We start from the raw sequence: 15,431 nt of genomic DNA, 5'->3' as shown, positions 1-15,431 counted from the left end.
TGCCTGCAAAGAGAATCCACTCAGCAAACCCAAGTACAGGGGCCCTCCATCCACAGACGCACTGGCCATTGAGGCATTGTTCCCCTGGCACCGCGGCCAAGTTAAAACAAAGGCTGTGGTGTTACTTGGGCCATGCGCTTCCTCCCACCCCATTTTTTTTTTCTCTTGCAGAGTCTCGCTAAGTCTTCTCTAGACCCAACCTCTTTGCCCAAAGAAATTGGCTCTTTTCTCTTCGCCTCTGAGTAAAGACTTGGAAGAGCCTGTTTTGTGCTGGCTGCCAGCCCGTGTTAATTTAGGACAGGGGAAGTTTGCCCGAACATCTGCTTGAAAGACCGAAGTCCTTTATTTCATCTCAGCCAGAGCAGGAGAAGCAGACTTGGTCTTCTTGAGCCTCTTCTGTCCTGGGCGGGTTTTCCAAGTCCCAGACCTGGGGTAGGATCCGGAGGTGGGTCATCTCGAACTCGGGCTGAGCGGCTCTGGTTGAGTTTGACTCCTTGTCTGCATCTGTACTCCAGGCTCATTCCTTCTCAGTCCGTTCACAGAAAGGACTCTTCAACAAGGGTTCGGTGATTTCTCTTTGTGGGGTCTTTTTGCTGGAGAGGCCAGTAGTCAGACACTTCCTGAGCTCTGGCTGTGGGCTGAGCGCTTGGGAATATGAGGTCAGTTTGTTCATTTAGTCCACCATTGTTTTTTTTTTTTTTTTTTTTTGCGGTACGCGGGCCTCTCACTGCTGTGGCCTCTCCCGTTGCGGAGCACAGGCTCCGGACACGCAGGCTCAGCGGCCATGGCTCACGGGCCCAGCCGCTCCGCGGCATGTGGGATCTTCCCGGACCGGGGCACGAACCCGCGTCCCCCGCATCGGCAGGCGGACTCTCAACCACTGCGCCACCAGGGAAGCCCCCCCATTGTTTATTGAGCATCTATTAAGGGCCAGACACGTAGTGCTGGGGAGAAAGCCAAGAACAAGACCGCCATGTGGCCCTGCTCTCCGGGAGCCCCCAGCCTAGCAGGAGAGAGAGATGGAAAACCAGTGGGCTGATAAAATGATGTCAGAGAGTGGAAGGTAGGAGAAGAAACTGACAGAGGATGGGGGGACCTCCCTGAGCCAGACCTGAAGGATGGGGAGGAACTGGTCCTGGTGAGGTATGGAGAAGGGCAGGCATGGTTGTTGGAGGGATAGAGGAGGCCAGTGTATCCGGAGCTGAGTCGGGGGTCGGAAGCTGAGGAAGGAGGCAGTGTCCCCATCCCAGCAGAGGTGAGGAACCTCAAATCCATTTCTCTCTTGAGCTCCGGTGGGACCCAGGGCCCTGCCTCCTTGTCTGGGGGTCATTGAGGGCAAGAGGGCATGTGTGGCTTGTGTCAAGGCCCCAGCAGCCTGCAGGGGGCCTGCTGTGCTGTAGGAGCTTAATCCACACTGGGGGTCCATGCCCAGCCTCCCTCTAAGATCGTGGCCCCAGGGGGCTCCTGGGAGACAGACAAATCAACAGGCAGTTGCAATATACTTTTTTCTTAAGAGAAAAACTTTATTTTAAAAATGCACATCAATTAAAATCGCCCATAATTCTACCATGTTTCTTAAATCATGTGAAGGAAGATGTGAAGGTCTCACCCCATCCATCCAGTCCCAGGCGTGGGGTTGTGCCTATCCAGGCAGCTTGGGGCACAGGTTCCTTAAGCATGAGCAGAGATGTTTATAGACTCACAAAGTGATGTCATGCCTCATGTACTAGTCTGCTACACTTTAAAAATTCTGCTTTTAGGACTTCCCTGATTAAGAATCTTCCCAAGGGTTAAGAATCTGCCTGCCAGTGCAGGGGACATGGGTTCAGTCCCTGGTCCGGGAAGATCCCACATGCCACGGAGCAACTAAGTCCGTGCGCCACTACTACTGAAGCCCGCGTGCCCTAGGGCCAGTGTGCCTCAACTACTGAAGCCTGCATGCCTAGAGCCTGTGCTCCACAACAGGAGAAGCCACCGCAATGAGAAGCCCACACACTGCAACAAAGAGTAGCCCCTGCTCACTGCAACTAGAGAAAGCCCGCGTGCAGCAACGGAGACCCAACGCAGCCAAAAAAAAAGAAATAAGGAAAAAAAATTCTGCTTTCTAATATAGCAGGGATGCATTTCTAGGTCAGAAAACATGACCGTCCTTATTTGAAGCTATTTCTATACCATACCAAGTATGGATGGCCCATGATCGATTCAGTCTGTCCCTATCAATGAATACTTTCTATGGCCATTTTATTTATTTGCAATGAGAAGTGTAGTGCAAAGAACTGAAACGAGAAGCTGTGATACCCACCAGAATACTGGGGTTGAGATGGCCAGCCAATTCTTTCTCCTTAAAGTTGGACCTAAGATACCAAATTCTAAAATAATAATAGTGATAACAGTGCTCACTGTGGGCTGGGCATTTTGCTAAGGATTTTACGTACAATTTCTATTTGAATTCTTACCACAGCCCTTTGAAGTCAAGAAATTAAGTTTATTGTCTGGCCTATGAGGAAACTGAGGCACAGAGGTTAAGATACCATTCAAGGGCCACACAGCAAGTACATGGCAGTGATGGGACTTGAACCCAGTCAGAGTGACATCAGGCTGAGAGAGTCCTGCCAGCGTTTACTGTGAATTCCACTGCCTCCTGGAAGGTCCATTCAGAGGATGGGATTAGTATGTTCTCTTGGTGAAACCCAGGACCAATGAGTTGGGATTTCATGCGGGGTGGGGGATGGAAGAAGAGCCCAGGAATGGCCTTGAGGTGTTTTGTAAGCCGCATGCTCCCCTTAGAGACCAGCCCCCTTGTTGTGTCTTCCATATGCTATGTAGCATCAAGGACGCAAGGGCAGCTGTCACTTCCCGTTGAGGGCTGGTTTGTTCAGAACGGAGTGCAGGGACGGGAGAGGCACAGCCAGGCTAGATGCCTGAAGCTGCCCTTGGGGCTTTTAAAAAGTTGAGATAATGGTGTAAACACCCATTTTTGAAAGGAAAGAAACTCAGGCACCATGCCACCTGTCTCCTGTAACAGACATTGTCCTTTTGTAAATTCCCTCCAGCCCATGCCTGCAGGCAAATGTATTTATAACTGCAATCAGAGAATGTTTTTTATTATTTTCTGATTGAAAAATGCTTGTGTTTTTTTTCAATCGTGGAACAAATGCAAAAAAATGATAAAGGAGCCAATATTTATATCATCTGTTGCTGCTAGCCCTGCTGCTAATGCTTGCCAATGTCTGTTGAATGTTTATACTCTGTCTGGGTCTCTTCTCTTGGAATGAACCTGTGATGTGTAGGTGCTCTGATTATCCCCATATTTTGGATAAGAGACAAAGAGAGGTAGAGTATCTTATCCCAGCTCACACAGCTAACTGGGGGCAACACAAGGAGGGATTCAAAGCTGGGTCTGTCCGCTCCGGAGTTTGGGGTATGTAGGATAAAATGGAGAGCATTCTGGTGACCCATAGAGGGGAAGTCTGTTTCGGCAACGGAACACGCCCGAGAACGCTGGGGGCTCCAGTACACGTGTCGCTGGAGGACGCTGGGTGAGTAGGCATTTCCTCCGAAACCCCACAGGCTGCTTTCCCGGGCAGACATCTGGAGCTTGGGGTGTGGCCGCCTGGCTGCCAGGCTGGGGCTCGGGGGATGGCGGTGCGAGGGCTTCTCAGTGAGCGGGTGGAGGGATGACCCTCTGCAGCCCACGCTGGGAGCCCCGTGTCGACACACCGGGGCCCTTGTTGGGCTTTGTGGTGGCCAAGGGCCTCCTGGGCACGTGGTTCTGGTTTTGAAGCAAAGAGAAGGTCAGGTCCTTGGAGCAAGGGGCCTGTGGTCCAGGAGGAAGGGAAGCGAGTTTTCCTGTCCTGACAGATAGGAAAGGGCTGGGGGTCTGTCTTTGTTTTTTTTTGGGGGGGGGGGTGGCGGTATACAGGAGCAGAGTGGGACGCTGCCTGAGATGATATTGGGCGGTGGCTTCTTCTGGCCAAAATGTCGTACAGTCCTGAGAAAACCTCGGGCACATCCCAGTGGAGGGCCTTTCTGCAGAGCCCTGACAAGTTCCCCTCGTCACGGTGTGGGGAGAGGTACCTGTCTCTCAAAGGTCCACTAAGGTAGGGCCTGGAAGGTAGATGGGAGATGTGCGGGCCAGGGCAGGGGGCTGTGGTGAGGTGGCACCTGCAGCACCATCCGGAGAGGCCGCCGTGGTCCAGTTCCTGTCGGGGGTGCCCAGAGTGGCCAGACCATCTGAATTTTCTTTTTTTTTTTTTTTCAGGAGCAAAAACGTCATTTTCTGGTGAAATCTCATTTTGAAATGGCAGCAGCTAATTAAAAAGCTGCTAAGCCACACTATAGGCCACAAAACAAGCCAGAGCTCTGGGGTGAGGCCAGTTGGCTTTTAAAAAAAGTAGTAGGAGGGGTGAGAATGGTGCCCCAAGAGGCTGGAACGGAGGCAGGAGCAAGGTGGGGCAGGGCCTTCAAGGCCGCCGTGGGATTTTAGATGGTATTTCTGGAGGCACAGGGGAAGCAGGGAAAGGTTTGAGAAGATGTGCGTGAACCTATGCGGTGGATGCGACATAAAAAGATCGTCCCTATGTAGGACCTTTCTCCAGCCTCCCAGGAAGCTGGCATCTTCTCTCTGCTTAGTAACCTTCAGCTTCTTTCCTTGAAAGCATTCCCTTTGTTATTGGACTGTGCCAGTTGTTGGTTTAATAACTGTCTACCGCATGTCTTTGGACACCCCCCCTTCCTTCTCTGGGCCTCAGTTTCCCTATCTGATGGTGTTCGGCTGGCTAATTTTTAAGGCTACTGTCTAGCACCTGTACCCTAGAATTCTATGGCTGTTGCTGCGTGGCGTTTTGGGTATTATGTACACTCACCGGAGATGGAGACAGTGTGAAATTTGGGGAGAAGGGCTCCTTTCCATTTCTCTCGGGTCCTTAGACCAGGGGAAGGGACTTTGAGGACTCTCCTCACGGTGACACCCTTTTCATCGCACCGTCATTTTGTATTTTCTATGCTTCATCTCCCGCTTATTGGCGTGAGTCAAGGAAGAGAGCTGGGTGGCAGCTTTATGGACCCAGCTCAATACTTCCCAATCACGTTTCTGGGTACTTCTCGCTCTCTCCTCCCAATTTTGAGACATGAAAATGGGCCTTTCTTTTCTAAGTGAGTGACGCGCGTACGTGGTAATGAACCAAACCCAAAGAGCCATGGTACCATCAGTGGCAGAACTCAGTTCAGCCACTGAGAGGCTAGGGGGAGGGTGACACACCAGACGTCGACATGCTGTTCATTTCCTCAATTAATTTATTACTTGATCTTCTGACTTAGAGCTTGCACTGCAGTTAGTGAATAGAGACGTGGGTTTTTTTTGTTTGTTTTTTGCGGTATGTGGGCCTCTCACTGTTGTGGCCTCTCCCGTTGCGGAGCACAGGCTCCGGACACACAGCCTCAGTGGCCGTGGCTCACGGTCCCAGCCACTCCGCAGCATGTGGGATCTTCCCAGACCGGGGCACGAACCCGTGTCCCCTGCATCGGCAGGCGGGCTCTCAACCACTGCGCCACCAGGGAAGCCCGAGACGTGGTTTTTTGATGAGCACTCGTGCCTAGCTCATACCGTCTCTGTTGGATGACCTTTGACCTGTCTTTGATAAAGAAATGAGGATTTTCTCTGAAGAGTTCTGTCCCGGGCTTTACACACTGGAAATACCCTATCTTGATGACTGAACTTCAAATTCCTTGACATCTATCCATCTATCCTTTCTTGCTTCCTTCTGAGCAGTGGCTGGTGTCAGCTCCTGGCTTCATCCTGGCCCCATGAGCAGCCTTTGGAGCTGCTGACACTTTTGTATGCTCAGACGTGAGATGTTTACTCGGCACCTACAGTATGTTGGGTGTTGGGGAGACCGTGACAGCTATAACTCGGTCCCTCCCTCAGGGATCTCACACCATAGCGAGAGTCGGTACACTAACCATGTTTTCCTCTTCCCTTTGGACGTAAAGCTGTGTCTTCCTTAGTCATTTCGGGGATTGCAGTGAGTAGAACTGTAGGGCCAAGACTTGCAGACTGACTTGTTGGGGAAGGCTCCAACTGGCTCAGCGCTTGTTCTTTCTTCAGATCATCTAGATTGCATTAGCTCTGGTAGCAATCACAAGATCTTTTATTAGTTATTATTTGGGGAAATATGTCCTATACAAGTTCAAATAATGCTTAGAAACCCGATTTCTTTGGGTGACGCTTAAGAGCTGAGACTATATGGGTTCAAATCTAACCTGTCACAGAGGCTGCTAATAGTGCTTACAAAGAGGCGGGAACGCTTTGGCTAAATGTCAGGACATGATGCATACGCAGCCCACCTTGGAGAGTTAATGCTGCACCTGAGCAGATTAAAGGCTCTGAGAAATCCTGCAGTAAAGAAACCCACTTGACTCTGACTCCGCCTTCTCCAAATTCTTACTAGCTGGTAGAACTTGCTTCCCTTTGTCATAAACCCATTTAATATTCTTCAGAGCGAGTGTTCCACAAAACACCCTGGAAACACTTGTGGAAATGATTTGTTTCAGCCGAAAACTGCCACTGGCCGATGTAGGTGGTCAGCAAAAAAAATCTGTTATTTGCAAATGCAGAGTTTTGTTTGGCCCAACTTGTTGGCCCCGAACTGGGGAACCAGTGCCCTGCTCCAGGGGAGGAGGGTTTACCCCTGAGCAAACCTCTCAGCGCCTGTTTTAATGAGTCACATGAGAGCCAGGCTCTCTGTTGACTGAAAGGTGAAGGGTGGGTGCCTGTGTTTCCACTCACTCCAAGGCCTCACGAGCCAGGACATTGTTTAAGCCTCTTAGGACAGAATATGTGAGCCACCTGTGTTCTCAGACAATGAAGAAGTCATGTCTGGGACAGCCAGGGATCTGTAATGGGGCCCCTGTGACAGTCTTGGCATATGCAGAGTGTTTTGGAAATAGTCTTTGGTTGAACAAAGCGTATTAGCAAGTAAAGCGTATAACAATACTTGGTTGTTTTTAAAAGAAAGAAATATATGTAGACATTCAAATATAGAGAAAAAAGATAGCGGTATTGGGACGATGGGCAATTTCTATTTTTTCCCTTATCTTGTATTGTTGCCCAGTTTTCTGTTGTCAAGGTGCCTTCTCTTTGCAAAAACAAATATGCATTTATAGAAATAAAAATACATATATGTACATATATGCATCCATAATGCAAACGCACAGGTGTACTTTACTGAAATCGTCTAACACGTAAGCCAAGATATATATAAGTTGGTGAGTTTTTGTCTTAAATTCTCAGTTGCTAATAGTTCCTTCAAAGTCTGTCATTTTAAAATTTTTCCAGATGGGCAGCAGATTTGGGAGATGGAAGCCACGGTGGATAAAGACAAGAGCCAGCCTGTAAGCACGCGGACACGACGACCGGACGCCCTGTCCTCCCCTCCCCCACCTCCCTCGTGCTCTCTTTCCCTCTTCTTTCCCCTTCCTTCATCAAAGTCCCAGTGCTTTGGACCTAAAAGGCACTCAGTGGGTATTGAATTGATGAATGAATTACATGTTTATTGAGCACCAGGCCCTTTTGATTTGTAGCAGTGACCTCTTCATATACCTTGATAGAGTAAGTGGTAAGTCTTTCTTTGCTGCAGCTGAAAAGTCAACTTCCCCTTAATTAGAATTTTGCCTGTAAATGTACGGAACGTGTCACGAGTCCTTTTACTTTTATTTATTTCTTTATTTTTATTGAAGTATAATTGATTTAAAATATTGTGTGTGTTTCCATTGTACAACAAAGTGACTCGGTTATGTATATGTATATATCAATATTCTTCTTTTAAAAATTCTTTTCCATTATAGGTTATTACAAGATATGGAATATAGTTCCCTGGCCTATACAGTAATTCCTTGTTGTTTATCTGTTTTATACTGAATATGTGGTAGTGTGCATCTGTTAATGCCATACTCCCAATTTATCCCCCCCCCCGCCACGAGTCCTTCTAGATGGGCTGGTTCACTGTGCTTAGGACCTTGGATGGCAACTTAGATGTGGTTGCAGTTAAATTATTGACAACTCCTTTCTTTCAGAACATGCTTTTCGTTGAGATCCCTGAGTATCGGAACAAGCACATTCGGACATCAGTGAAGGTGAACTTCTACGTCATTAACGGGAAAAGAAAACGAAGTCAGCCTCAGCACTTTACCTACCATCCAGGTAAGAAGTTCTCTCCGCAGGCCCCCGTGTGTGGAGAGGCAGCATCGGCCTCTGGGTGAGGATGCACGCGATCTGCTGGGTGACCTAGGGCAGGTGACTCAACCTCTCTGAGCCTCAGTTTCCTCATCTGTCAAATGGCGCCTTCCTTATAAGAGTTATGTAAATCAAATGCACATGAAGTGCTCAGGATGGCGCACATCAACAATATTAACTATTGTTGTTATTAATATTTTCTTGCGAGGGCAGAATAATAATGGGGCACATGTAGACTTGTTCACCAGAAGGTGGCAAAGCTGATGACTCCTATCCCTGGTTTAGATTTGATCACAATAGGGGTAGAAGGTGAATATGCCCTAAAATGTGGAATCTTAGGGACCCCACATCAGGTGGTCACCTGGTGGCCAAATGGAGTTGCCGGGCGGATAACCAGGCCAGGAGGCCTCGTTCTCACAAAGCACTACAGTCCTAAGAAGGGCGACGAGAGCCATTTTGCATTCATTCATTTGTCCAGAAAATATCTGAGTGTCAGGCACTGTTTTAGCTTGGAGACACAAGAGTGAACACAACAAAAATCCCTGCCCTCCTGGAGCCGATGTTCTAACAGGGGATGCAGATGAAAGATAATACTGATGGAAGGAGATTCAGATCATAAGTAATACTGATATTACTGATATGTTGGGTTGTGGTTAGGGCTGCAGAAAGAGGCTACAAACTTCCCAAGGCTGAGACAGGCCTGCCAGCAGCCTTTCCAGGAAGTCTACAATCTGAGAATGTCAGCCAGGGTGTAATTTCCAACCTGTGACAGTTTCACATGGAGCCTCTGGGCTGCCGGCAGCACAAAAGTGAGGGCCTGGCTTGGGTGGGATGCGTGCGTCCACAGGTTTGTGTGGCACGGTGAGTGTTCCATTGTCCCACGACTGGTGTACCATGCCGTGAGTGGCAAAGGCCTAATGGGACCCAGAACTGGGGGAGAATCTCTGGGAGGGCTCTAGACCGCAGTTCAACAATCCTTTGTAACAGAGAGGTTTTCAATTATGTGTCACGTGCTGTCGCCCCTCCTGCGTGGCGATGAGGCTTCTCTGGGTCTGGGCATCAGCACTCACCTGCCTGAACTTGGCTCGAGTGAGAACTCGAGGCCCAGGTACCTGGAGACGGTCTTTGAGTGGCTTCCTCAGAAGTTGGAGTCAAAGCTGCGTTTTTGCTGTAGATGCTGAAACTCCTTTGCCTCCTCCAGCCCCCAGCATTTGGGAGCTCCCCCCACAATTTTATTATGGTCCTGTCACCAATTCATTTACTCCAGTGAAAAGAAAACTGATTCCTCAGTTCCTGGGCCTGGTGATGCTTTGGTAAAGGATGTCGGAGAAGTACGAATTCTGGTGACTGTCCTGGGTGGGGAGAGAGGAACGGTGACCTCACCAACACTCACAGTAGTAATAGTGATTGTAGCAACAACAGCAAGCATTGAGCACTTACTGTATGCAGTCACTGTGCATACATATCTCATTTAATCTTGCCCACAACCCCATGGGTAGGTATGATTGTTCCTGCCAGCTAACAGATGGAGAAACTGAGGCCCAAGCCAGCAGGCCTCATTCCCCCAAAGTACTACAAAACTAAGGAGGCCGACAGTCACCGTTTGGTCATTCCTTTGTCCAGAAAATATCTGAGTGCCGATTGAGTGCCAGGTACGGTTTTAGGTGCTGGGGATCCAGCACTGAAAAAAAAATCCTCCCTTTGAGGAGCTGACATTCTAGTGGGGGGTTTCAGATAATAAGTGAGCACATAAAGTGCACAGATACTTCAGCTGGTGGTGAGTATGATGAAGGACAGCAAGCAGGGGAGGGGGCTGGAGCTGCCAGAGCAGGAGGAGGCGGCGGAGGCATAATTTTACATCAAGCATTCTTCCCCGAGCTCTCCCCCTGGGCGAAAAGGCTGCACAAGGGCTGACACAGACCCACCAGCCACTTTTCCACTGTCAGAAAGACCTATAGTTCAAAATCATCATCCAGGGTGAAATTTCTAACCTAAGACAATTGCACAGGGAGCCTCTTGCCCAAGGCTAATAAGTGACAGAGCCTAGATCTTTGATCCCACCCTTGTGGACTCCTAAGGCCGTGTTCCTAACCGCTGTCTTCTAATCCTCTATGCACCCCTGTGGCACTAAGAATGGTGCACCCCGTGTGCTTTTCTCTTCTCTCAGTCCCAGCCATCAAGACAGAGCCCACTGATGAATACGACCCCACCTTGATCTGCAGCCCTGCCCACGGGGGCCTGGGGAGCCAGCCTTACTACCCACAGCACCCAATGGTGGCCGAGTCCCCCTCCTGCCTCGTGGCCACCATGGCTCCCTGCCAGCAATTCCGCTCAGGGCTCTCATCCCCCGACGCCCGCTACCAGCAGCAGAACCCAGCGGCCGTCCTCTACCAGCGGAGCAAGAGCCTGAGCCCCAGCCTGCTGGGCTACCAGCAGCCGGCCCTCATGGCCGCCCCCCTGTCCCTCGCGGATGCCCACCGCTCCGTGCTAGTGCACGCTGGCTCCCAGGGCCAGAGCTCGGCCCTGCTCCACTCCAGTCCAGCCAACCAGCAGGCCTCACCGGTGATCCACTACTCGCCCACCAACCAGCAGCTGCGCTGCGGAAGCCACCAGGAGTTCCAGCACATCGTGTACTGCGAGAACTTCGCGCCCGGCACCACCAGGCCCGGCCCACCCCCTGTCAGTCAAGGTCAGAGGCTGAGCCCGGGCTCCTACCCGACGGTCATTCAGCAGCAGAATGCCACAAGCCAAAGAGCCGCCAAAAACGGACCTCCGGTCAGTGACCAAAAGGAAGTATTACCCGCGGGCGTGACCATTAAACAGGAGCAGAACTTGGACCAGACCTACCTGGATGACGGTAAGATGCTTGTTTTTCTCACTGCCCGTGAGTTCGGTGCCCTGAAGCATCTCCCCAGCAAGTTTACTGCACGGCCTGGGTATCTTCCTTCACCTGTTTGGGCCTCAGTGTCCCCCTCCTTAATCTGAGGGAGTTGAATAAGAACCTTTAAGGCCTCACCCAACTCTGTGCAAGAATCACCTCCAAGCAGGAGTTCTGGGCTGGGTGGTAGGAGTTTTCGTTGCTCCCCTACAACCATTGCAACAGAAAGAGCAAAGGAGGGCACTTCCGGCCCTAGGGGTGTCCCCCGGGTCACGAACTGGGTCAGTTTAACTGCTTCCACTCTTTCCACTTGCCACATTTAGACCAAGGATAGGGAAACAGAAAGGAAGGAAAGCTAACCTTTTATTCCCGGAAAGAAAAAAAAAATCCCACTTTATAGCCCTCTTGTGTGTGTTTGGGGGAGGGGGATGGGGCCGGGGGAAGGAGAAATCTCGTTGAAAAGTGGCTCTCTCGGAAGGGAGCATGAATGGAGGCTTGCGGGCAGGCTGCGGGCATATCTCTGCCCTGTGCCAGTGGAACAGAGCCGCGCATTGATGGGAGGGAAGCAGCGGGCTTCCGTTGTGGTGAGCCCAGCTGATGGGGTGGCTGGACCAATGAAGAGAGGCAGAGGCAGCTTCGTGTGTCTGTAGGCGCCTGAGTCTGTTGGCGGGGGCCCAGCTGGACGGTAGTCTTGTTGGAGTGGCCATGTGTGTGACATTGGTCTGTGATCGCAGGGAGGAAGGGCCAGTTGTGTTGGCAGGACTCACCTGGGGTCAGCCAGGTGCGGGTGAAGGACAGAGAGGGCGGGGCAGGCAGAGCAGCCTTCCCCTGGGGGCGCCAGAAGAAGGAAGACAGGTGGTTTGAATTTCTGAATGGGAGAAGGAAAGCCTATACCGCTGGCGGCCATCCACAGCTCCGGCCTCCCACTCTACCGGCAGTAGCATCTGATATACCCTGAAACCTCAATAATTTAGGAAAATGTCCTCTCAGGAACCCAGCCAAGAAGTAGGAAGTAAGGCAGAAAGCTTCAGAATAGCCACAGTAGTTATCACAAAGACCAGGTGCTGGTTATCAGACACTCCAGCGGCAGGAATCCTTTGGCGCTCACTCGGAGACCATTGACTTTTCCTTTATGCGAAGTTTTGACGATCCGGGTTATCTGGGGGTTCAGTGACTTCTTGTAGTTTCCATGTCCTCTCTCTAGTAAAACAGTCTTTCAAAAACTTCCCCCAAATGCATCCAGCAAAGATGCTTAGAGCCACTTAGTATAGGGTCAGACTGCCCCGCGTGCCTTACAGGGCTGACCTCAAGGTATTGCTGAGTTAATAATTGATCTGTCCTGAATAATCAAACACAGGTTGAGTTCGGGGCGCTGTGCTCCATTTTAAAAGAGAGACCAAGGTGTCATCCACTTTTGAACAATTTACACCCAAAATGGTGAAGATAAAGTTTTGGTGCTTACCTGAAAGGGGGTTATCATGTAGAAAATTCAACTAGTGCAGAATGCCTTACCCGAGTGAGAAGGTAAATGGAATGGGGCTGTAACTGGAACCTCTCTCCACGTGTGCACTCGGGCTGGATCAGGGCAGAGGTGCTTCATAAATAAATGATGGCAGAGCAAGGGCTGGCACTCTCCCCCGTGGACTCTGTCCGGCGCTGGTTTAGTCTCTAGAGTGAGAAATGTGCCAGTCCCTCCCACTCACCCTGTCCATCATCCCACATCGTAGACCAGTGGTGAGCATCTCGGGTGGAGAATGGGAGTCCATCCCTGGTTCTCCGTGGTGCATCGGATTCCAAGTGGGCCTCACATGGTCATGAGTAACCTTTAAGTATCTGTGGTAGCCCCAGACAGAAGTTTGTGTTACGGAGAAAGCAGTGGAGAATGGAGACCCTTTGGGGCCTCCTAAGTGTCTTTCTGAACACAGGCAGGTTCAAGGTCGTGGTGAGGGTGAGCTCCCAGAGGGTCAGTAACACGAGTCAGCTCTCAGGCTGTCTCTGAGAACCAAGATAGTGAAATTGCTTCTACTGGTGGAGCCTTTTCTTAAGTACTTTCTCCATAAGCCCAGTTCCCTGGGATTTTAGGAGGCATTCTCTGAAATGCGGGTTCTGTGGCTGAGAAGGCAAAAACTACTTGATAAAACCAAGTTTTTAAAAACCTTGTTTACTATAGGACTTCTCAGAGCCTTTACTGAGCCAGTGCACATTCTCCATCTCTGAAACGAGGGGGAGGTAGCACTTGCCAGAATTACTTGATCACCCTCACAACTCCAGGGGGTGCTGTTCACATTGTATCTGATTGTACCCTCTGTGAACGGGGGCCCTTGGAGTTATACAGCGTGGCAGGCCCGGGACCCGTCTCCCCTGATGTGCGGGAGAAATGACATGAAGGAATCTGAGAATTCAGAACAAGCACCGCCCCGTCCCATGTGCTGTATGCGGTCTTCTCAATTTGGGGGCTTCACGTTCCTGGGCCCAGAGCATGACAGGGCAGGGGAATAATCTCCACCCGTGTGGTCCCCAAAAGGCAGCAATGTGGCTGCTGGTTAGATGTTCCGTGCTTGACTGGAATTGTCCCCAAGGCTCTGCCCAGCCCAGGTCCCTCTGCTGGGGAGGTGCTCATGTGGCCTGATGGCCAGCGGTGAGCCCCGAACTGCACCACCGCTGTAGCCGCCAGGAAGAGGGGTGCAGCATTGTCTCCTAGCTGCTGGGGTTTCAGAGCCCTCTCACAGACGCCGTCTGGCCTGTGCGCTCACGAAACATTCTCAGACTCCACTGCTGGCTTTGTGAATGTGGGACTCAGACTTCTCAGCTCTGGCATTTCTGACAGGTAAACTGGAAGTCCCTGGGTCATTTCTCTAGTCTGTTTGGGAGGCATCCTAGGTCGTTTTCCATCCCTTTCGTCAATTCCCCAAAGGAGGTCTCCCCACAAAATACAGCTCTGGCTGCCCAAGCTCCAGCGGGACGTGCTTCCCAGGTGGGGGCTATTTCTCACCTGCCGTTCATTTGCCTTTTGGGATTTTTGGCAAACTGGACTTTGCTTGGAAGCTTTGTGAGAGCTGGGCTTAAGTGCTTTGAGGGTCAAAGGGAGGTTCTGCAGCTGCAAAGAGAAGAGTCACCAGAGGACATGGGTCCGAATGCAAACACGTCGTCTTAGAAGTGGACCACGCTGCTCACCTGTGATCCCGGGAGGCCCCAGTGTTTGGTTATCTTTCCCCGACCCTTTGCTAACGATCAGATCGATCCATTGTCTGGTCTGGGCATCCTACCTGGCTCCACCTCTCTTCCTCCCCAGCTGCATTCCTGCACACAGACGCTGCCATCTGTCTTGGCCCCCTTTTTTCCTGGAACTCCAAAATGCAGCTTCTGTGTTCTCCACTCCAAAGACTTGAGACGTTTTCCAAAAGTCTCTTTTTTTTGCGGTACGCGGGCCTCTCACTGTTGTGGCCTCTCCCGTTGCGGAGCAGAGGCTCCAGACGCTCAGGCTCAGCGGCCATGGCTCACGGGCCCAGCCGCTCCGCGGCATGTGGGATCTTCCCGGACCAGGGCACGAACCCGTGTCCCCTGCATTGGCAGGCAGACTCCCTTCCCTGTGCCACCAGGGAAGCCCCAAAAGTCTCTTTTTGAGCTAACAAAATAAGTGATATTTCAGGGCAAAATATACCCTCACTCCTCTCCTCGTGTTCCTCTGCCCGCCCCAACTCAGGCGCACTCTTGAGAAATGCATGCTTTGCACGCACACTCACTGTTTTTTTCTCTGTCCCCTTGTCTCCTCTGTAACCAGTTTCTTGTTCTCAAGCCCCGGGTCGTACCTGGCAAATACCCTCAGCTCCTAGCAGTAGCCCGATCCTGTGAACTGTGAGCCCTCCTCTCCATCCCTCCTCCACCAGCCTCCCTCCCTCTCACCCAAAGGCATCAACTGGTTGTCTTTTCTGTGCCAGGCACCCCTCTGGGACTAAGGGGGTACGCTGGTGAGCGAGTCAGAAGTCCTTGCTCTTGTGGGGTGTTTTTTTGGGGAAACGAGGCAGACGTTAGCATGTGAGGTAATAAACCAGCTTATTTCAGGTGGTGATAAAAAGCCACGAGGGAGGGCTTCCCTGGTGGCGCAGTGGTTGAGAGTCCGCCTGCCGATGCAGGGCACGTGGGTTCGTGCCCCGGTCCGGGAAGATCCCACATGCCGCGGAGCGGCTGGGCCCGTGAGCCACGGCCGCTGAGCCTGTGCATCCAGAGCCTGTGCTCCGCAACGGGAGAGGCCACAACAGTGAGAGGCCCGTGTACCGCAAAAAAAAAAAAAAAGCCACGAGGGAAAGCACACAAGGTCAG

The 15,431-nt window shown here is 51.2% G+C and overlaps 1 protein-coding gene across 4 annotated transcripts in view; it reads left to right on the top strand.

Annotated features, from left to right (window-relative positions):
• The window catches only part of NFATC2 (nuclear factor of activated T cells 2), a gene marked incomplete at its 5' end in the record, with an annotated part of 154,326 nt that overhangs the window by 102,808 nt on the left and 36,087 nt on the right, over positions 1-15,431 (top strand). For all 4 annotated transcript variants that reach the window (XM_082856977.1, XM_082856975.1, XM_082856978.1 and 1 more), the window contains 3 exons: positions 7,337-7,392; positions 8,074-8,200; positions 10,401-11,090. In XM_082856977.1, the coding sequence (XP_082713103.1) occupies positions 7,337-7,392; positions 8,074-8,200; positions 10,401-11,090 (873 nt within the window). The remainder of the gene's footprint in view (positions 1-7,336; positions 7,393-8,073; positions 8,201-10,400; positions 11,091-15,431) is intronic.

Source organism: Leucopleurus acutus (assembly GCF_964270905.1).
Source record: "Leucopleurus acutus genome assembly, chromosome: 16".
In the NCBI taxonomy this organism is placed as follows: domain Eukaryota; kingdom Metazoa; phylum Chordata; class Mammalia; order Artiodactyla; family Delphinidae; genus Leucopleurus; species Leucopleurus acutus.
The sequence above is the reverse complement of the archived record's forward strand: the minus strand, read 5'-3'. Positions and strand labels throughout refer to the sequence as shown.